The sequence below is a fragment of the Zalophus californianus genome, chromosome 6 (assembly GCF_009762305.2).
Source record: "Zalophus californianus isolate mZalCal1 chromosome 6, mZalCal1.pri.v2, whole genome shotgun sequence".
In the NCBI taxonomy this organism is placed as follows: domain Eukaryota; kingdom Metazoa; phylum Chordata; class Mammalia; order Carnivora; family Otariidae; genus Zalophus; species Zalophus californianus.
In genome coordinates this window covers 26,848,422-26,869,891 of record NC_045600.1, presented here as the reverse complement: position 1 = coordinate 26,869,891, position 21,470 = coordinate 26,848,422, and the positions used below count along the sequence as shown (strand labels likewise).

Sequence of the window (21,470 nt, the reverse complement as noted above, 5' to 3'; positions counted from 1 at the left end):
GGAACACAAGCAGGGGGAGTAGGAGAGAGAGAAGCAGGCTTCTCGCCAAGCAGGGAGCCTGATGCAGGACTCGATCCCAGGACCCTGGGATGCTTAAAAACTGAGCCACCCAGGCGCCCCTATTTTCAGCTTTTTGAGGAACCTCCATACTGTTTTCCAGAGTGGCTGCACCAGCTTGCATTCCACCAACAGGGTAGGAGGGTTCCCCTTTCTCCACATCCTCAAAAATATCTGTCGTTTCCTGACTTGTTAATTTTAGTCATTCTGACTGGTGTGAGGTGGTTTGAGAGATCAGTATTTTTAAACCTTTTTAGGACCTAATATTCATGTGATTTTCCTTTCAGTAAGATTATCTGGGCCTCCTGGGGCGCCTGGGTGGCTCAGTCGGTTAAGTGTCTGCTTTTGGCTCAGGTCATGATCCCAAAGTCTTGGGATCGAGTCCCACATCGGGCCCTCTGCTCAACGGGGAGTCTGCTTCTCCCTCTGCCTGCTGCTCCCCCTGCTTGTGCTCTCTCTGACAAATAAATGAATAAAATCTTAAAAAAAAGAAGAAGAAATTATCTGGGCCTCCCTTTAATATAGTTAAAAAATTTATAAGTTGAATTTAGAACAATAATTTATGCTAATTCTAAAGTTAGATTTTCATCTTTCCACTTTTATTCAGAAAAGGGGATGTAGCTCTTACCTTGTATTAATTGTTTTCATAGAGCACACAGGCCAACGTGACCGTTATGATAGAGACAGAGACCGTGAGCCTTATTTTGATCGTCAGAGTAATGTCATAGCAGATCATCGAGATTTCAAAAGGGATCGGGAGGCACACCGAGACCGAGACCGGGATCGGGGTGTGATTGACTATGACCGGGATCGATTTGATAGAGACCGCCGACCTCGAGATGATAGGTATGTTATGAAGAATATCTTTTTGCCGGGTGTACAAATTACCATAGACTTAAGTTCAGCAAAAGTCATTGTATCTAAAGGAAGTTCAGTAAATGATGTATTCTTCTTATACATGTGTATATATAAAGTGGAGAGGGAAGAACAGTTTCAGACCAATCTTCAGAAAACTAGATGTTTGAGCTTTGTGAGCTTGAATTCCAGAGAATTAAATGGGAGATGGAGATAGCCAGTAAGGAAAGAAATAGTATTGTCAATAAAGGTGCAGTCATTACTTAAGTTGTAGGCATACAGTGTATTTTTGCAGTTCATGAGCTCTTTAGATGTGTGTATGCAAGGCAGATCTAAATGGAAAAGCAAAATAAAAATAAAAATATTTACCATGTGTAGTAACTACACATGGAGAAAATTGGGCAGATAGTAATATTGCATTGTAAGACAGAGACCTCCATTTTTTCTTTTTATTTTCTAAAGCACTTCCTGTTACATCTTCTAGGACTCAGTCATATCGAGACAAAAAAGACCATTCCTCATCCAGAAGAGGGGGATTTGATAGGCCATCCTATGACCGAAAGTCTGACCGACCAGCCTATGAAGGACCATCCATGTTTGGAGGTAGAGCAGTGGCTTATTACCCATGAGGATGTTGAGAATGCAAACCACTGGAGATGTTTCCCACTGTAGCTATGGATTTCAACTTTCAGAATAAAATGTACTCACAGATTTTTCAGAGATGGCAACATTATTATCAAAAATAGCAGTGTAGGGGAGCCTGGGTGGCTCCATCGGTTAAGCATCCAACTCTTGATTTCAACTCAAGTTGAAATTCAAGTTGAATTCAAGCCCCGAGTTGGGCTCCATGCTGGGCATGGAGCCTACTTAAAAAATTTTTTTTTTAAATTTAAATTAAAAAAAAAATAACAGTGTAATTAATGAAAGAAAACATAAATTGTTCTTTTGTATTATTAAAGAAATTTGGAAAACAAACAAAATCAGTTAAAATCCCACCACCTACACAACTATTATAATTTTGTATATTTCTTATCAATCTCTTTTCATGTACATATCAATGAAGTTGTAATCAAAGTATATATGTCATTTCTTTATCGTGCTTATTCCCAGTGATATTGTACAATATACATTTTTCTGTATGTAAACCTACTATAATAATGGCTCTGTGATATTCGATTGAGTGGATAAAATATAAAACCTTATTGTTGGTCATTTAGGTTGCTTTTGGTTTTTCACCACTATACACTTAAGCTAGAAACACATACCTGTTTGTAAGAACAAGCTTTCCGAAGCTGGTGACTCTTGTTCATAAAACTGTAAAGCTGAAGTTACAGACAGATTATAAAAATCATACTTGGGACTATCCAACAAAGTGTATACTATTCTCCTTCCATGTCCTGTTGCTTAACTTTTTCCTAAATTTAATACAAACAAAGATGATTTCGGTATTTTTCAGAACATTCTGTTTGAAATCATACCTAAGTCTTTTCATTTTCTTGATTTTAATAGGTTTACATTACTTTAAACTTTCATTAAGATCAAAAGTGGCCCCCAAATCATTATTTTATATATTACCTTAGCATGAGTGAAGAGAGTTAAAATTTAAAATAATTACCATATAAGTAGTAATTTTGTTCAACTGCTGGCCTCCTAGGAGAACGAAGAACTTACCCAGAGGAGCGAATGCCCCTGCCAACTCCTTCACTAAGCCACCAGCCACCTCCAGCTCCACGGGTCGAGAAGAAACCCGAATCTAAGAATGTGGATGATATTTTGAAACCACCTGGCCGAGAGAGCAGACCTGAGAGAGTGAGTCCTATGTAGTTGACTAGCTTTCTTGCAAATCAGAGGCTGATAGGAGATCTTTTTAATATCCTGAATAGAATTTCTCTACTTTTCTGTGACATGGTAATATCAGATTCAAAGCATCTTACCATCTCCAAATCATCATATAGTCTCAAACTCCTTACCCTATAGAATTTAAGAAATTAGAGATTAATTGCTTGGAAAAAAAAGATGTTGAAAACTTTAGAAAACAGTTCATAAGAGGTTCATTAATTGCTCTGTTATTTTGAAGAGGAGGAAATTGGATTTGGTTTTATGGCATGTGAAACAAGAAGAGGGAGAATTAGGAGACTTGATTTGCTTGGGCTTATTTTCCTATTTTCCTAGTGATCTCCAAATGTGTATGTTCTTTTTTTGGGTTTTTTTAAGTTAATTTTCATTCCAGTTAGTTAACAGTGTTATATTAGTTTCAGGTGTACAATATAGTGATTCAACACTTTCATACATCACCTGTGCTCATCAGAACACGTGAACTCCTCAATCCCCGTCATCTGTTTAACCCATCACCGCACCCTCTTCCCCTCTGGTAACCATCAGTTTGTTCTCCATACTTAAGAGTCTGTTTCTTTGCCAGTACTTTTGGGGGATTTCTGCATCCATATTCATAAGAGACAATCTGTGGTTTTCGTCTCGTTTTGGTGTTTTGGTTTTAGAGTATCTGCTTGATTTGAAATGCTGGCCTCCCAAAATGAGTGGGGAGTTCCTTCCTGTTCTGTTTTTTGGAAGAGCTTGTAAAGAGTTCTTTAAATGTTTGTTGGGCTTAGTGATGAAACTATGTGGGCCTCTGAGCTTTTTTTTTGCAGGTAGTTTTTAATTACTAATTTAATCTCTTCACTTGTCATGGGTATATTCAGATTATATATTTTTTCTTGAGTCATTTTTGGTTGTCTGTGTCTTTCAAGGGATTTGCCCATTTCACCTAAGGTGTCTAATTTGTTGGTATACAACTGTTCATAGTATTCCTTTATAACAATTTTTTATTTCTGTGAAGTTGTCAGTTGTGTTCCATCCTTCATTTCTGATTCTAGTAATTTGAGTCTTTTCTCTTTTTTCTTAGTCAGTCTAGCTAAAGGTTTGTCAATTTTGTTGATCTTTTCAAAGAACCAGCTTTTGGTTCTATCGATTTTTCTTTATTGCTTCTCAGTTGTCTATTTTATTGACTTCTACCCTAATATTATTTCCTTCTTTCTGCTTGTTTCAGGTTTAGTTTGTTCTTCTTTTTCCAACGTCTGAGGGTGAAGGTTGGGTTATTGATCTGAGATCTTTCTTCTTATTAATATGCACTTATGGCTGTAAACTTCCTTATAAGCACTGCTTTAGCTGCATCCCATAAGTTTTGGTATTTTTATTTATCTCAAAGTATTTTCTGATGTTTAAATTCTTTCTTTGACCCATTGGTTATTTAGGAGTATGGTGTTTAATTTCCACATACTTGTGAATTTCTCCAATTTTTCCTACTATTAATTTCTAATTTCATTCCATTGTGGTCAGAGACATACTTTGTATTATTTCTGTCCTTCCAAATTTATTAAGGTTTGTTTCATGACCTGTCATATGGTGTATCCTGGAGAACAATATGTCACTTAACTATAAGACATCATTGTAAAAAAATATTTTCTGAGTGATTTTTTGGTTTTTCATTGTGTTTCAGATTGTTGTTATAATGAGAGGATTGCCTGGCAGTGGAAAGACACATGTTGCAAAACTTATTCGAGTGAGTATGGGAAAGCCAAAAAATCAGTTGCTTTTGTTAGCCACTTGCCTTAGCAAGCAGCGTGATTTTGATACTGGTATTTCCCATTTGATCCATTCTTGTTGGCCCATGGGAAGATGCTGTCCCCTAAACATTTTGTTCTGCTTAAACAAATATCTTTACCTCTGCTCGATTTGAACCACCACAAGATTGCATATTATTTAGCCATGAGAAGGAACTTTGCTGTGAGCATTCATTAATTTATTCTATAGGTTCTCTTTAACTCTCTTGACTGTATGATTCTTAGGATAAAGAGGTAGAATTTGGAGGACCTGCACCCAGAGTTCTAAGCTTAGATGATTACTTCATCACTGAAGTGGAGAAAGAAGAAAAAGACCCAGATTCTGGAAAGAAAGTGAAAAAGAAGGTATGGCATATTCCTTTCAGATTGTACTCTGATTCATTAATAATTTTGAAAGGAAAACATGTTCAGAGAGTAATGTGGTTTTTTTGAAGACAAAGATTTCTCTTTTTTGAACATAAACTTTAGTACTTAGGTGTGAAGGAAAGACTACAAAGTTCTCTCTGTCCAGAGGCTAACCAGGGAAGAGGTTTAGGATGGTTCTTTGTTTTTGTTAACTCCGTATCTCTTTTGGGGTATTTTATTAGGTCATGGAATATGAATATGAAGCTGAGATGGAGGAGACCTACCGCACCAGCATGTTCAAAACTTTCAAAAAGACTCTGGATGATGGCTTTTTCCCCTTTATCATCCTGGATGCCATCAATGACAGAGTTAGACATTTTGACCAGTTTTGGAGTGCAGCAAAAACCAAGGGTTTTGAGGTAAAAGAACTTTAGAGTACTTTGTGTTATCATGTAAGTGTTGCATTTGCTTGCTTAATCACTGTTCATTCTTTCTTAGGTATATTTGGCTGAAATGAGTGCAGATAACCAGACTTGTGGCAAAAGAAATATTCATGGAAGAAAACTTAAAGAAATAAATAAGGTGATGTTTGGAAACATAGGAAGTGTTGTATTCTAAACTTCATTTTGTCTGTATGATCACTGTTATCTGGAAATTCTTGTTTATCCCCTTTATTTTCAGAAAATCTTTTCTACCTTCTTTACCAATGATTCTTATCCTTTGTATCTAAGTGAAAGAGGTGTGGCCTAGCTCTTCTAGGAACTGGCCTGTTAGACTTCACAGTATTAGTTAAATTTGTCTTAAATGCTCATTTCATTCCTGGTGATTTAAATGTTGATCACTTGGTTCAGGTGGTATCCATCAAATTTTTCTACCTTTATCCTTTGTAATAATCTGTAGGGAGATACTTTGTTAATAGCCTATTCCTCAACAGATTTTCACTCATTAATAATTTTTGCCTAAATCAGTTATTAATTTGGTGAAAGTAAATCTTTATCATGGAAAAGGAAAGATTTTTCTCTTTTAATCAGTTGTGTACTTCTGTTTGGTTTGAGTTCCTGTGAATGAGAGTTTTCCATACTTAATGTTGTCATTGTGTTTTTATGTGTTTTTACCTCCCAAGACCATTTTTCTTTGAGTAGTTTCCCGAGATAACTTGACCTTCTAAATCTTTCAATAGATGGCTGATCACTGGGAAACCGCACCTCGTCATATGATGCGTCTGGACATTCGTTCTCTGCTGCAAGATGCTGCTATTGAAGAGGTGAGTGTCCTTTGCCTTGAAAGCAGTACAAAAGGGACCTTTTTTTTTTGTTCACCTTTTTATTTGGAAAAAATTTTAAACTCCAGAAAAGTTGCATGAATTGTATAAGAACACCTGTACAACTTTCATTGAGATTTTCTGATTGTTAATATTTTGCCACATTTTTCTCTATATAGATATGTATGTCTTTTTTTCATTTAAATTCCTTTAATTAACATATAGTGTATTATTAGTTTCAGAGGTAGAGGTCAGTGATTCATCAGTCTTATATAACACCCAGAGCTCATTACATCAAGTGCTCTCCTTAATGCCCATCACCCAGGTACCCCATCCCCCCACCCCCATCCTTCAGCAACCCTCAGTTTGTTTCCTGTGATTAAGAGTCTCTTATGGTTTGTCTCCCTCTCTGATTTCATCTTGTTTTATTTTTCCCTCCCTTCCCCTATGCTCCTCTGTTTTGTTTCTTAAATTCCACATATGAGTGAAATCATATGATAATTGTCTTTCTCTGATTGACTTTTTTTGCTTAGCATAATACCCTCTAACTCCATCCATGTTTTTGCAAATGGCAAGATTTCATTCCTTATGGCTAATGTTCCATCATTTATGTATACCACATCTTCTTTATCCATTCATCTGTCGATGGACATCTGGGCTCTTTCCATAGTTTGGCTCTTGTGGATATTGCTGCTATAAACATTGGGGTGCAGGTTCCCCTTCGGATCACTACATTTGTGTCTTTGAGGTAAATACCTAGTAGTGCAATGGCTGGATCATAAGGTAATTCTATTTTCAACTTTTTGAGGAATCTCCATACTGTTTTCCAGAGTGGTTGCACCAGTTTGGGAAGTTTGCATTCCCACCAACAGTGTAAGAGGGTTCCCCTTTCTCTGCATCCTTGTCAACATGTGTTGTTTCCTGAGTTGTTAATTCTAGCCATTTTGACTGGTGTGAGGTGATAATCTCATTGTGGTTTTGATTTGTATTTCCCTGATGCTGAGTGATGCTGAGCATTTTTTCATGTGTCTATTGGCCATTTTTATGTCTTCTTTGGAGAAATGTCTGTTCGTGTCTTCTGCCCATTTCTTGACTGGATTATTCTTTAGGTGTTGAGTTTGGTAAGTTCTTTATAGATTTTGGACACTTTGGGGTACTTTATCTGATAAGACATTTGCAAATATCTTCTCCCGTTCTGTTGGTTTTTTGTTTTTGTCGACTGTTTCCTTTGCTGTGCAAAAGTTTTTTATCTCAATGAAATCCAGTAGTTCACTTTTGGCTTTGTTTCCCTTGCCTTTGGAGACGTGTCTAGCAAGAAGTTGCTGTGGCTGAGAACAAAGAGGTTGCTGCCTGTGTTCTCCTCTAGGATTTTGATGGATGTGACATAAATATATGTGTCTTATTACTACTATTGTTATCACTGTGATTGTGGAACCGTTTCAGAGTTAAGTTGTAAACCTCATAACCCTTAACCCTTCACCCCAATACAGTATTTCAGTATGTACCTCCCAAGAATAAGGGCATTCTCTTACAAAACTAGAAGTCCCAATTATCAAATTCAGGAAATTTAACATTGATAGAGTACTATATTAAGTAGTACAAATTTCCTGAATTAAATTTCCTGAATTATCTCATATATCATCCATATTCACATTTCACCAAACGTTCCCATAATGTGCTTTACAGCAATTTTTAAAAATCCAGGATACGGTCCTTTAATATAAAAAAATACTTTCTCAGCCATGTCATTGTTTGGAAAGACAAAGAATTTTTGAAGAGTGCAGGCCAGTGGTTTGTAGAATACCCCTCAATTTGGGTTTGTCTGGTTGTTTTCACATGATTCGTTTTAGGTTAAACATTACCAGGAATGCCACATAATGATGTTGGGTCCTTAGTGCATCATTTCAGAAGCCATATGATGTCAATTTATTTCATTCCTGGTGATTTAAATGTTAATCACTTGGTTCAGGTGGTATCCATCAAATTTTTCTACCTTTATCCTTTGTAATAATCTGTAGGGAGATACTTTGTTAATAGCCTATTCCTCAACAGATTTTCACTCATTAATAATTTTTGCCTAAATCAGTTATTAATTTGGTGAAAGTAAATCTTTATCATGGAAAAGGAAAGATTTTTCTCTTTTAATCAGTTGTGTACTTCTGTTTGGTTTGAGCTCCTGTGAATGTGAGTTTTCCATACTTAATGTTGTCATTGTGTTTTTATGTGTTTTTACCTCCCAAGGCCATTTCTCTACCTATTTCCTCTGGTTTCTATCCCAGCCATTCTCCAGATACTTTCTCAGCAAAGATTTCCATGACAATAGATAATTCTTACTTCTGTTGCTTAATTTTGCAGCCACATATGACTTAGTTGACCATGTCCACCTTCTTTACAACATTTTTCTTTTGGCTACTGCAAGTCCACCTTCTCTTGGTTTTCCTCTTGCCTCTCTGGCCATCCCTTTCAGTCTCCTTTGCTGGCTTTTCTTGCTACTCAGTCGTAAAATGTTGGAGTTGTTTAGGATTCTATTTATCTTAGGATCTTAACCATTCTGCACATTATAGATAATCTTTCTGGTAGCTTAGATTGCCACATATGTGCCCTTAATATTAAACTGTGAAGAATCAAATTAATTTTATCAGTATCTTAACACTAATTATATCTTGGAGGGATTATGGGTGATTTTTATAATTCTGCCATTATTTTCCAGATTCTCCACCAAAAAACACGTTACTTTAGTACGTCTCAAATTCAACCTGTCCACTATGTAATTCATACAAATGTGTTCCTCTTCTGGTATTCTCTTTCTTAGTGATTAGACCCACCAATCACTTGGTTGCTGAAACCTTTACTGTACTCTCTGTTATCCTTTGCTCTTTTTTCTGTTATACAAACTTTCAACCTTAACCCTCCAGCATGTAGTCAGGCTACAAGCTTTGTCAATTTTACCTTATAAATACTTCTCTAATCAATTTACTATTTGCATTGCTACCATTCTGGGCCAAGCTACTGTCATCATCTTACTTTTCTTTTTTTTTTTTTTTTTGAAGATTTTATTTATTTATTTGAGAGAGAGAGAATGAGAGATAGAGAGCACGAGAGGGAAGAGGGTCAGAGGGAGAAGCAGACTCCCCGCCAAGCAGGGAGCCCGATGTGGGACTCGATCCCGGGACTCCAGGATCATGACCTGAGCCGAAGGCAGTCGCTTAACCAACTGAGCCACCCAGGCGCCCTCTTTTTTTTTTTTTTTTAAGATTTTATTTATTTATTTGACAGAGAGAGACACAGCCAGAGAGGGAACACAAGCAGGGGCAGTGGGAGAGGGAGAAGCAGGCTTCCCGTGGAGCAGGGAGCCCAATGTGGGACTCGATCCCAGGACCCTGGGGTCATGACCTGAGCCAAAGGCAGACACTTAATGACTGAGCCACCCAGGCGCCCAGTCATCATCTTACTTTTCACTATACCCTTTCTTACATTTTGAAATTTGAATCATACACACGTTTTACTTGATTAGAAAAATACTAGCTAAAGGTTTTAAAGAGAAATCCTAGTAATCATAGGCATTCAAAACGGATAATCATCAACTTAGCATTGATTATTATACTCAACTTCATAGGGAATTATAAAGTTGGATATCCCGGGTAAATGAAAGGCAGACTATCAGTCTGTCTTTTTATAAGTTCTGTTTCAAAGTATAGGGTTTAAAAATTACTTAGGATGTAACAGTGATTCTGTGCTGTCCTGCTTTGGGCACCTGTGCCGTTTCAGATTTCAGTGAGGGACTCAACATTTTCCTAAATGTTAACTCATTTTTTTTTTTATTGGGGTGGTATAGGTAGAGATGGAAGATTTTGATGCAAATATCGAAGAACAGAAGGAAGAAAAGAAAGATGCAGAGGAAGAGGAAAGCGAACTGGTAGGAGACAGACCAACCACTTTGAACAAAGTGTCTCTATTAAAATTTTTAAGGGTTTAATCTCAGATCTATGGTCAGATTACTACTGTTGATTTACACCTTTATGGTAAAAGTTTCCATAATCATCTTCAAGGAGACATTTGGATACTTTTTCTTTTTCCCCTGACCAAAAGAACCCTCTGCTGTGTTGTTACACGAAAATTTTAAGAATGCTAAGAAACCCTGTACTCACTCATCTACTTGTGGGTGGCTTTAGGGGAGTATACTTTTTAAGAAAATAAATTACATATGAAAGGGCATTCTTACATTCCAGCAGATATGTGGTACAGCCTACCCAACATATGCATAATTGTCTCTTCTTTGCTATGAGATTTCAAAATTGAGTTTCTGTCAACTGAGGCAGAAGAACTTCTAGAATGAGGAGGCAGAGGGTTGCCACTGACTGCTAGATTTGTTCTTCTGCATTTTATCCTTTTAAGTGATTGGGGAAATGATTTGAGTGTGTAGGCAATGCATTTTGTTTAGGCTGATTAGAGGCTTCCGTAGTGTGAGTTCAAAGTTCCCGTGTACCTACTGTAAATGCTTTTGATCACACCTCTGTAGAGATGTTTGCCTTACCCTGTCATTGAAAAATATGCGACCTGTAGAATTATGTTACTTTTCAGTGTTTGCTAATGAGGCACAGAGATTAGCAATGCCTTGAAACAGTATTGCTTTTTTAATTCAAAATATTATTTGGTTTATTTACTACTTCAGCTCTTGCTAAAGCTGCTTCTCATATTCTTCTGGAAATGTACAAAGCGAGAACCCTGATTCCTACCCCTAGAGAATACAAACTCTAAGGAGTGGTCCCATCAAACCCATGTGTGATATAGAGGACTCTGAAAAGAAACTGTGTGTACATAGAGATGGTGTCAACCTCTACATTCCTAGATTTCATATGTGGATTAAAAAATAAGCTTTAAAGTTAATTGCATTTGAGTCTCAGTATGTTTTTTCTTTAAACAAAATATTTTTTCTTAATTAGGTTGTTTTTTTTGACATATATGATCTAGAACATAGGCAGGAAGTTCATTTAAAGGCCCACGCTGTTCTGGAATATGGCTAATGACCTCTTCAGCTACTTGCAGCGTGTGTACTAGAAAGATCATGTGAGAAGTCTATAATGTTAGCTTTCTGAAGTTCCGTCTTCCTTTTGTGGAGATTTCAGTTCAGGATATGGTTCATAACATCTGACTTGTTTAGGTGAAGGTCAAAGCTCGGAACTTTTAATGAATGTACTACTTATTTTGAAAAGTGAAACACACTGTAATACTCTATTATTACATCAAAAAACATGGCAAGGAAGCCTTAGAACTCTACCCTGCTGGACTATCTCTTTTATTTCCAAGTGGCCTAACATTTTAACCAGTGAGAAGATGATACAGTTTTAAGGAAGAACAGGGTGGTTCCAGCAGGAGGAAATTAATATACTCATTTTGCTTATCTTTATGTTATAAAACTTCTCTTAACCCATTCAAAAATGCCGAATCCAGGTCTTCTACTATTGGGTTCTATTCCAAGAGTAAAAGATTCTTGGAGAATTTTAACCAAAGGGTTAAGAGCAAGTCTAATGTCATTCAGACCATTTTAATGGAATTCTCAATAAACTTTGCATTTTCTGCTTTGTACTGATCACTGCAACTGGGCGAAATCTAAACTTTTCTTGGTTAAGAGAATCCTTTTGGGCGATCATTGGTATGATATTTTTCCTTCTTTAGTGCTTCAGTGAACCTAGTAGATATGATTCAGAATCTATAAATATGTTATTCTAGTGCTGCTTAAGGTTTTCAGGTGATTTCTGAGATATCACTTCTACAGATCTCATCAGTACTTTTAGCGCCATCACTTCAGCATAGCTTGTCTTGGTTTGTTCTAGAAATGTATTTGGGAAAGATGGTATGATTTATAATCTGAAGTACTACCTAATAAGTTGAAAGTGAATTATTAGTCTGACTTAAAGACTGGAAGTGTACCACACCTATAGGTTTCCTGGAAGAATTATGATGCTCCAGTACTCTTACACAGCAGCTATTGTCATGAAGCGTTCAGCATCCTTTCCAGCCTACCTTTGTGTCAGTCTGTTCCATGAACTTGGATATTCCCAAGAGTAGAGATATTAATTCTTAAAAGAAGATGCTGACACCTGTGATGAATCTGTTCTATATAATAAGCCCTATTATTAAAGTTCTGTATGCTAGGATCTAATAGAGAACAGAGTCCAAGTGAAAGAAAAGAGGAATCATAACCGTACACTCGCTAGGTGAATAAGCCAAAAGGATTACTACATAGTTAAATAGGTATATTGGGAAATTTGAAAATCGTGTGGGACTTTGTTTGAAATAAACCACCCAGGTCTTTTTTTTAAGTAAATAAAATCTAAATTGCCTGTGGAGATTTCTGGTTTTTCATATATTAGGAAAATGTCATTTTAAAAGACATTGAAAATAATCTAGGTTCCAACCAATGAAAAAGAAATGCTGTCACATTGACTCAATAAAAAACAGCCTTTGTAAGATCTAACCGGTAAATGGGTTGAGTCATTTTTAAATGAAGTTGGAACTTCATAGTTGTGTTCAGTGATAACCATGTTTTCTTCTTTCGAGTACTGAAAGTTACACTGCAATATAAAGTAGCTGTCTTGAAGAACACTCTTTGTACCTCATGGCTACTATCACTTGAGAATCGCAGTTGTATTTAGAAAAATAGCTAGTTATTATAAATCCTCTGCTACTCTGAATGATATTAATACTAGCACAGTAACGACCGTACGTTCTCACCATATTTGCTGTCCAGCTGTTGTTCGGACTACAACTGTGTGTCCTGACCTGTAGCTGCCTCAAAGCGCCTTCATGATATTATTTTGAAGTGACTACTCTGAAATCCGGGCAGTGAAGTTGGGTGAATTGGGTAATTCGGTTTCTTCAGAGATAATGAGACCGTGTTTTCCCTAAGGATATATATATATACATATATATATATAAAACTAGTGAGTGGAAAGTGAATCCGTTCCCAGTTTTAATGCTTTTCCAGTTCAACAGTGATATGCATGTATGTGTCTCTTTCTAACCCTTCGAGCTTCTCTCTGTGTGCGATTTAGGGTTACATTCCGAAAAGCAAATGGGAGATGGACACATCTGAGGCCAAGCTAGGTGGGTATCTCCTTTTTCCTGTTTTTATATGTGATACCTGATGGTAATGGTCATAGATCTTTCTGCTGTAAGAAGAACAAATTTCCCCAAATTTCTGCTTTAAACCAAGATTTTTGGCCTACCTTACATCCTCAGTCTATTTCGCTAGCTTTCAGTTTAACTAGTTATATCTTGTGACAGAGTGAAAGAATATTTAGAAGAATTGCCTTCACTATCACTTCAAGGTTTTAGAGTAAGCGGAAGTGTGCTGAATTTAGCAGTAAAATACTGTCACTTCTAAAATCCATTCTGTTATATTAATTAGAAATGTTAGTGCTGATGAGATTTCTGCTTTTTTAAAAGAATATTTAACTGCAGTCCAAAGCTGAACCTGATAATGAATACTTTGGGAAATAATAGCAGTAATCATAATAAATATTGAAGTTTAAACATTCATTAAAAGGCAGTTATTTTCCTTGTATAATAAGAGTTTCTGGGTGGGGGGAGGTAGGTATGTTATTCAGATTTTTGAGGAGCCTACTTTTTAAGATTCTTTCCTTCAACTTGTTTTTAGTGGCAGATCACAAGGTAAACTGGTTAAAATTACTGTCTAAATCAAAAGTTGGAGTTGCTTAATGTGAGGTTGTCTGTCAAGCAGAAAATCAAACATATCCTCTAATATTTCATGGTAATAATTGCAAAACGTTTTTTCTTTTCTTTTTTTTTCCACCTCACTTAAAGAGAATCGTTTATTACGTTGATTAAGATGTATTAATAAATAATCTAAAAAAATGAGATAAGGACTTTTTGGAAGATTGACCTTACTAATGTATGAAGTATAACTGTCGGTCTCTGCGTTTCTCTTCTAGTATCATGCTGTTACTCCAAAACTGAAGTAACCATCTAAATATCTTAAGTTCATAGAACAAATCTGAGTCATTTAGCTGCTTCACTGTTTGGGATACATTGTGTTTCTGATGTAAGAGGAGTGCATTTTACACAAGTTGCAAAAGTTTCTGCCTTTTATTTTGCCCAGCTGATCATGTTAGCAATTGATGTTCACTAGGTCCTATGTAAAAGGTAGTTCCATAAACTTTAGTATTACTCCATTATTGGGATAGGTGTTTTGATATAAAGTCTAGGATTTTTTTCTGGTGTGTGGCAGATGAACATTATATGTGCTTACTGACGTATTCTTAAACTAGTCTTCCCTCTTTGGGAAATCTTAGTGATCTCTTCCTCTGAACTTTTAAAGCATTTATAAATGTTTAAGTGCAATTAAATGTGTAGGAAAATAATAATCACAAATTAATTTTTAAATAATGCTTTAGATCTGTTTATTTTGATATTAGATTAAGTCTGTTTGAAGTTCTATACTATATTTTGAGAATAACCTGTAATACTGTAACATCATTTCCCTCTTCTGGTTCTCTAAGTAGCAGTCACATTTTGGGGCAAAAAGAGATCATAAATAAAGAGACAAGAGGATTGTTAAAGTGATCAGTATTTTAGCTAAGCCCATGATGTTCAGAGGCATCGTGTAATATATGATCTATGATAATGCTTTTTTAAACTCAAGCCAGTCCAGTTTCTATTTTTCTTTCTAATTTCTAAAGAGAAAGGAAAATGGAGTTTAGCTGTGATGAGTATTCAAGAAAATACGATATTAAACTTTGTCTTGATTTCTGGAAAAAATTCTGGCCTGTCTACCATTTGCTTCTCAGAAAATGCATTTTATGCAAATTCAGTCCATCTTAATGAAAGAGTGTTAGGCAATTAATTCCAGAAATGGATTTGTTAAATAAACTGTTTCAGTTAAAGGCACTGAAGGTCTAGTAATGAGTCTAGAATATAAACCCACCATGTTTGCTGTTGCTGCTGCTGTTGTTTTAGTAAGAGTGACAGTGATGTTTCATATAATGACCGACACCTTGTACCACTCCGTTATCTTGAGAGCTAATCTACCTGTGGAGGAAGGCAAAATGAGTGTGAGCATTCTTGAAAGTGCTAGCTTCTTTGAGATTGGTCCATGTAGCCAAATGAGACGAAGATTTCTTTTCTAAAACATGAGGCGCTTCATCAGAGAATTAACCTATTTATGGTGCCTTCCTTATCATAACAAATTCAATAGATTTGATTACCAGGTACAATTAATTTTTCTGAGTACTTCACCAACATTCTTAAATTACTTTTGGTAACATGATTATGCAAGATGGAAACATACTAAGCTTCATCAGTGTCACACATTGAGCCAGAAGAGCTAAATCTGTACCTGGGGAGTTTTGATTCACAAATGAGTCTGCCAATGAGAAAGTACTTGTCTTCCTTTCGTGCTGCTGGTTAAATCTCATTGCAGATTCTTGATCTGTGTTCATTAAGTACAGTGTGCAGTTCAGCCGTTGTTTGAGTGATACATCAGAAGTGGTGTAATTATAGAAAGATTCAGAACCGGCCTGAAATACATCTGGCATGGGTGTTGTGGAGTTGTTAACGGCTGCCTGTGGCCCACTGCAGTTGCCCCTGACTGGCCCCTTCTCAGCTGGGACACAGGCACCCTAATATAAGGGTGGGTGTTACATGCCACATCAGATACTCGGATTCGGCATTGAGGCTACTTAAATTCGGACGATACGATTTTGGTTTCTCAAATTGTGAGAAACCAGAAGAAGGTTTGAGAGTGTTATCCTAATGTAGGTTTCTCCATACCAAGTACTTTTGCTTTTCTCATCTGTCATTTGTCTCTGCTTACCGATTATTGTGTATTAGCCTTCTACATGTCAGGCAGTTTCATCTCTTCACAGTTGGAATGCAGTTATTCATATAGGCACATAACCCTTGTATGTTTACCACGAACAAATTTTCAGAAACACCATTTGTGTTTAGAAAATGCATAGATGTATCTGCAAAAATTTTCGGTTGTACTGTATAATATTTACTGTTCTGAAGATGTGGGAAAATTCTGCGACCCTGCCAGGTTGGATTTTAAACCTTCATCTTCATCTTAAAACTTCATCTTTTGAAATTCAAACCTCTGAAAATCATTAGTATGGGTGTATGGGACACCAGCCGTCTTCTGTAATTAACACCCCAGATTCCTCTTCCCTCACCTTATGCCATACATCTGTGTGTTTGGGTTTTCAGGATGCCATGTGGAAGAGGTATGAACCTTTCTTCAGCCCCAAGAAGGAAGCTTTAAACATGCTGTGCACAATGAAATTTCAAATTAAACATTACAAACAAGGGTGTTTAGACTAGAAGTACATGCTCTTCTGATCTTCCATGTTGCAAATATGGGACTCCTGGTCTGTAACTCCTGTCACATACCCAGTGTCTGAGGAAATGTCCTTGCAGTTTTCACACTTGCCCTTCTGCATTGCTGCCTTGACCATGCTCTATTCTTGGAATTCAGATATGAATTTTTTCCTTTGAAATATGTTAATGTCAAAGTTGATCTTAAGTTTGGAAATCCTCTGAGGTTTATTTACTAAGTGTGTTAGAGCTTCCTACTCTTCTAGTAATACTGTATGCTGTGGAACTAGAACAGTTTTATTGTTTGTGGGACTTCATTGGTTTTCTAATACCATAATCTTTGTCCCTGTGCACTCAGGGGATCACTTCCTTAAGAATCTGTATAATACAGCCTGTCATACACATGAAGATAGAGCCATATGGTATAGCATGTGATTTACGGAGGAGATTAGGAAACTGTTTCTGTTGAACTCATCCATGTTAAAAGTTTTTCCAAAGTGATAATGATAAAAATTTATTGAGTTTTGTAAAGTGTTGTAGTTTGCTTGCGGATTTTTCAGTAATATTGCTTTTATGGGGGAGGGTTTTAGGAAATAAAAGCTTTGCCAAGTATGTGAAATCTTACTGGTTTTTTAAGCCTGTATGGTATGGTACAATTAGTTGTGTGTGAATCTTTTACATTTGAAGCATAAACTCACCCTCTCTCCTGCCACTGCTTCCTTTTCATATCAAGTTCTCCCCAACTTGGTGCCTAACAGATTTTTATCATATACACACCCTGCACCCTTTATGGAGTTTAATGAAGTGTGGTTATTGTGTATTTCTGACGTTTTTAGGTTTTCTTTTATTGACTTAATAATAGTGTGTGTATATAATCACAGATGATTCAAAGTTTAGTGATTGAGCATAGCTAAAAATATATATAACTCATATTTCACATAGGGAATTCAAAATCAGTATTAACAACCAATTAAAAATGACTACACATTTTCATTGCGTGTTCTTGAAGACACCTAAACTCATGTCTCATAATTTCTGAATCTGCAATCTCTCTTCATTTAATTAGTTACAGTTTGGGGCCTTTGGGAAGCCTAGCCCTCTCAGATTGAGGATTCAGAAAGAAAATTTAGATCTGGTCAGTTGGACTGACTAGCTCTTAGCCTCAGAATGGTCAATAGCACTTCATAGTATAACCAAAGAATGTGGTGATTTGTACAATCAACTTACTCAGAAACATTAACTCATGGCGAATCCTCGCACAGTGGTCAAAATCCCAAGGGGCTATTAATCTAAAACCTTTTTAAACATTAGCTTGGCTCATTAAGTTGTTGGTACTACCTACTTTTCATATGACACAGTATCACACATGATTGCATATCAAGTGGGTGGTGTTAATATTGTGTTAAAGAAAAAAAAGAGTGGAAGAAATAGCCTTTAGAAAAACCCGTCTTCGCATTTTCCTTCAGAACATGAGAGCTGAAGTGTGATTTGGTGGGGTGGGAGGCCAGGAGACAAGTGACTTTTCTTGCTCTACCCGTATTTGTGACTTAACATTGTAATGTAATGCCTGCCAGTATGAACACCAAATAAACAATGGAAATTGCACAGAACTATTATCTCAGCCACGAAGATAGTTGGGATCTGCAAGTGGTGCTGCTCTCAAAAATGTGGATCTGCCCTCTGACAGTGTTCCAGACTTCTTTTCCTTTGTTTGTGTGTTGTGTGCAAACTCACACTCTTCCTTAATGCTACGGCTCTGTGTTTGTCCCTCAGACAAGTTGGATGGCTTGAGAACTGGTACTAAAAGGAAACGTGACTGGGAGGCAATTGCCAGCAGAATGGAGGACTATCTTCAGCTCCCTGATGATTATGACACTCGTGCTTCTGAACCTGGGAAGAAGAGAGTAAGACACTTTGTCAATAATTGCCATTAGATGAAGGGCTCCTTTAGGCATCTGGTTTTAGAAAGTTACAGGCAGATAAGAATATGGATGCTATTTTGTAGAGTGATTTAGTTTATACTGTATCATATTACAGATCAAAAAAAAGGAGTCAGACCTTACAAATTATCAGATTAAAATGTACAGGTAACTTCACAAATGGAGAAGAGAATCTCATGGCCAGCATGTTGTCAACTTTAACGGAGTTTGAAATGGCCCTTTGTGCTGTTTTGTCATGGGGCAGAATAGCCAGGTGCAGAAAGAGAATCTGTGGAGTTCTTTTTTTTTTTTTTTTAAGATTTATTTATTTTTATGAGAGAGAGCAAGGGCAGGGGAGGGGCAGAGGGAGAGAGAATCTCAAGAAGACGCCCTGCTGAGCACAGAGCCCAACGACGAAGGGCTTGATCCCACAACCCTGAGGTCATAACCTGAGCCGAAATCAGGAGTGGGATGCTTAACGGACTGAGACACCCAGGTGCCCCAAGAATCTGCGGGATTTCTTAATGGATCAGGTATAGAAGGTCCAGGAGTGGATGGAACCAAAGGTGAATCTTCAGGGTTCTGACCATAAGCACTCCATGTGTCGGGTGCCCTTTAATGAGTCAGAGAAAACTGGGGGAGTCCAGTTTGAGACTAAAAAATGAGGTCAGTGAGGGACCATTTAAGTTAGAAATGATAATAAGACACAGGACCTCAAAATTTAGAAATTCAGGTAGAGGTAAATGTTTCAAGAAGGAAAGAGTAGTCAGTTGTTAAATGATACAGAGAAGGCAAGTAAATTGGGAGCAGAGAAATGGCTATTAGATTTGGCAATGTGGAGATCATTGATGATCGATCAGTAATCAGTCAAGTTTTCTTGGAGAGTTGAAGGGCACAAGCCAGTTTGGAGCAGACTAAAGAAGTAATAGGAAATGAAATACAGAACAAATGGAGACACCTTCTTGATGAAGTTTTGCTGTGAAAAGCAGAGAAATGTAACCAAAACACTGTATAGGCCTTCCACATAGACATCAAATTCAGGAAAAGTGACCTTTGTGTATATCCTTTAAAAAAAATAACGAAGTAAAAAAAGATCATATTATATATGATCTGGATAAGCCTTTTCTAGCTAATTTATCTTGATCTTTCTATGTAAGTGTATACAGACCTACCATTCTTTTTAAATAGCTGCATAATATGCCACTGTTTGGTTGTACAATTATTTATCAGGTCCCTTATTGGTGGATACTGATGCTATTTTCAGTGTATTGTTAATACAAATAACTGTTGAAAGTCATGGTGCATCTGTTCTTGGCATCGTTTTGAAAGTATATCCCTAGGGTAGATAGCACTAAAGCTACAATCTTATAGAGTATGATATATCATTTTGACAAATACTGTGAGCTTTTTTTCCAAAAAGGTTACACCTGTTTATACACCCACATGTAAGTAAATGCCTGTTTTTCTACACTTGGACCAAAGGTGCTATTATCAAACTTTTAAACTTTTGACAGTTTGATAGGTAAGACAAAAATGGGATCTGTTTGCATTTCCTTAATTAAGATGAAGTTGTGTATCACTTCTTTATCTTTACACATCATTTCTTTTCTATGAATTTTTTCAGTACTTTTAGTATTGAAAGAGTATTTATTGTAAGAGAATAAAAATGCCAGTAACACTTCATTACACTGGATGACATTAAAAGAACTCCAGTTTTCCAAGCTCTTTTAATCCATCAGACAGTCCCTAGGCCCACCCTTGTCCATGTGACTTGAGAAGAAGACAGAGGGAGACGGGGGCCTTCTGTGTGTGCCCGCCTCCACCCAGGGCTCTACCTGTGTGGATTCCTCCTATTCCATTCTGAAGGCTGGGGCAATAGAAGTAGAAATAGCTCCTCCTTGGGAATAATAATTTGGCATAGTTCAGTAACAGTGAATAATCTCAAATGAGAAATATTTTTCTCTAGTTTATTTTTAGTCAAATAACTGTTACTCTACGGCGTATGTGATCCCATGTAATTTACTTTGTAAGCCAGGTGCACAGGTGGACAAAGAATTAAGCTGTGCACATCCTAGTTCTTTTTTTTTTTAAGTTTTTATTTTAATTCCAGTTAGTTAACATACAGTGTTCTAGTAGTTTTAGGTGTACAATGTAGTAATTCAGTATTTCCATACAACAGCTTGCGCTCATCATGACAAGTGCACTCCTTAATCCCCACTGACTTTCACCCATCCCCCCTCTCACTCCCCTCTGGTAATCATCAGTTTGTCCTTTATACTTAAGATTTTATTTATTTATTTGAGAGAGAGAGAGAAAGAGCACAAGCTGGAGGGGTAGGGGCAGAGGAATAGGGAGAGAATCTCAGGCAGACTCTCTGCTGAGCATAGAGCCCAATGCAGGGCTTGATCTCAGGACCCATGAGATTATGACCCGAACCAAAACCAAGAGTCGGGTACCTAACTGACTGAGCCACCCAGGTGCTCCAAGAGTCTGTTTCTTGATTTGTCTCTTTTTTCCCCTTTGATCATTTGTTTTGTTTTTTAAATTCCACATATGAGTAAAATCATTATGATATTTGTCTTTGATTGATTTATTTCGCTTAGCATTATATATATATACACACACACACATTATACACACAACCCACATCTTTATCCACTGATTAATCCATGGACACTTAGGCTGCTTCCATAATTTGGTTATTGTAAATAATGCTGCTATAAATATAGAAGTACATGTACCCCTTTGAATTAGTGTTTTTGTATTCTTTGGGTAAATACCCAGTAGTGCGATTGCTAGATCATAGGGTAGTTGTATTTTTAACTATTGAGGAACCTCCATACTGTTTTTCACAGTGGCTGCACCAGCTTACCTTCCCACCAATAGTGTATGAGTGTTCCTTTTTCTCCACATCCTTGCCAACACCTGTTGTTTCTTGTGCTGTTGATTTTAGCCATTCTGACAGGTATGAGGTGATAATCTCATTATAGTTTTTATTTGCATTTCCCTGATGGTAAGTGATGATGACCATTTTTCATGTGTCTGTTGACCATCTGTGTGTCTTTGGAGAAATGTCTG

General features: G+C 36.8%; 1 protein-coding gene across 3 annotated transcripts in view; it reads left to right on the top strand.

Moving 5' to 3' along the window:
* YLPM1 (YLP motif containing 1) overlaps nt 1-21,470 on the top strand; it is a 73,938-nt gene that overhangs the window by 41,607 nt on the left and 10,861 nt on the right. For 2 of the 3 annotated variants that reach the window (XM_027570099.1, XM_027570097.1), the window contains exons 9-19: nt 708-903; nt 1,397-1,515; nt 2,567-2,721; nt 4,409-4,471; nt 4,758-4,877; nt 5,120-5,296; nt 5,376-5,459; nt 6,058-6,141; nt 9,974-10,054; nt 13,194-13,245; nt 18,247-18,377. In XM_027570099.1, the coding sequence (XP_027425900.1) occupies nt 708-903; nt 1,397-1,515; nt 2,567-2,721; nt 4,409-4,471; nt 4,758-4,877; nt 5,120-5,296; nt 5,376-5,459; nt 6,058-6,141; nt 9,974-10,054; nt 13,194-13,245; nt 18,247-18,377 (1,262 nt within the window). The remainder of the gene's footprint in view (nt 1-707; nt 904-1,396; nt 1,516-2,566; nt 2,722-4,408; nt 4,472-4,757; nt 4,878-5,119; nt 5,297-5,375; nt 5,460-6,057; nt 6,142-9,973; nt 10,055-13,193; nt 13,246-18,246; nt 18,378-21,470) is intronic. The other variant, XR_003515687.1, reaches the window with a different exon arrangement.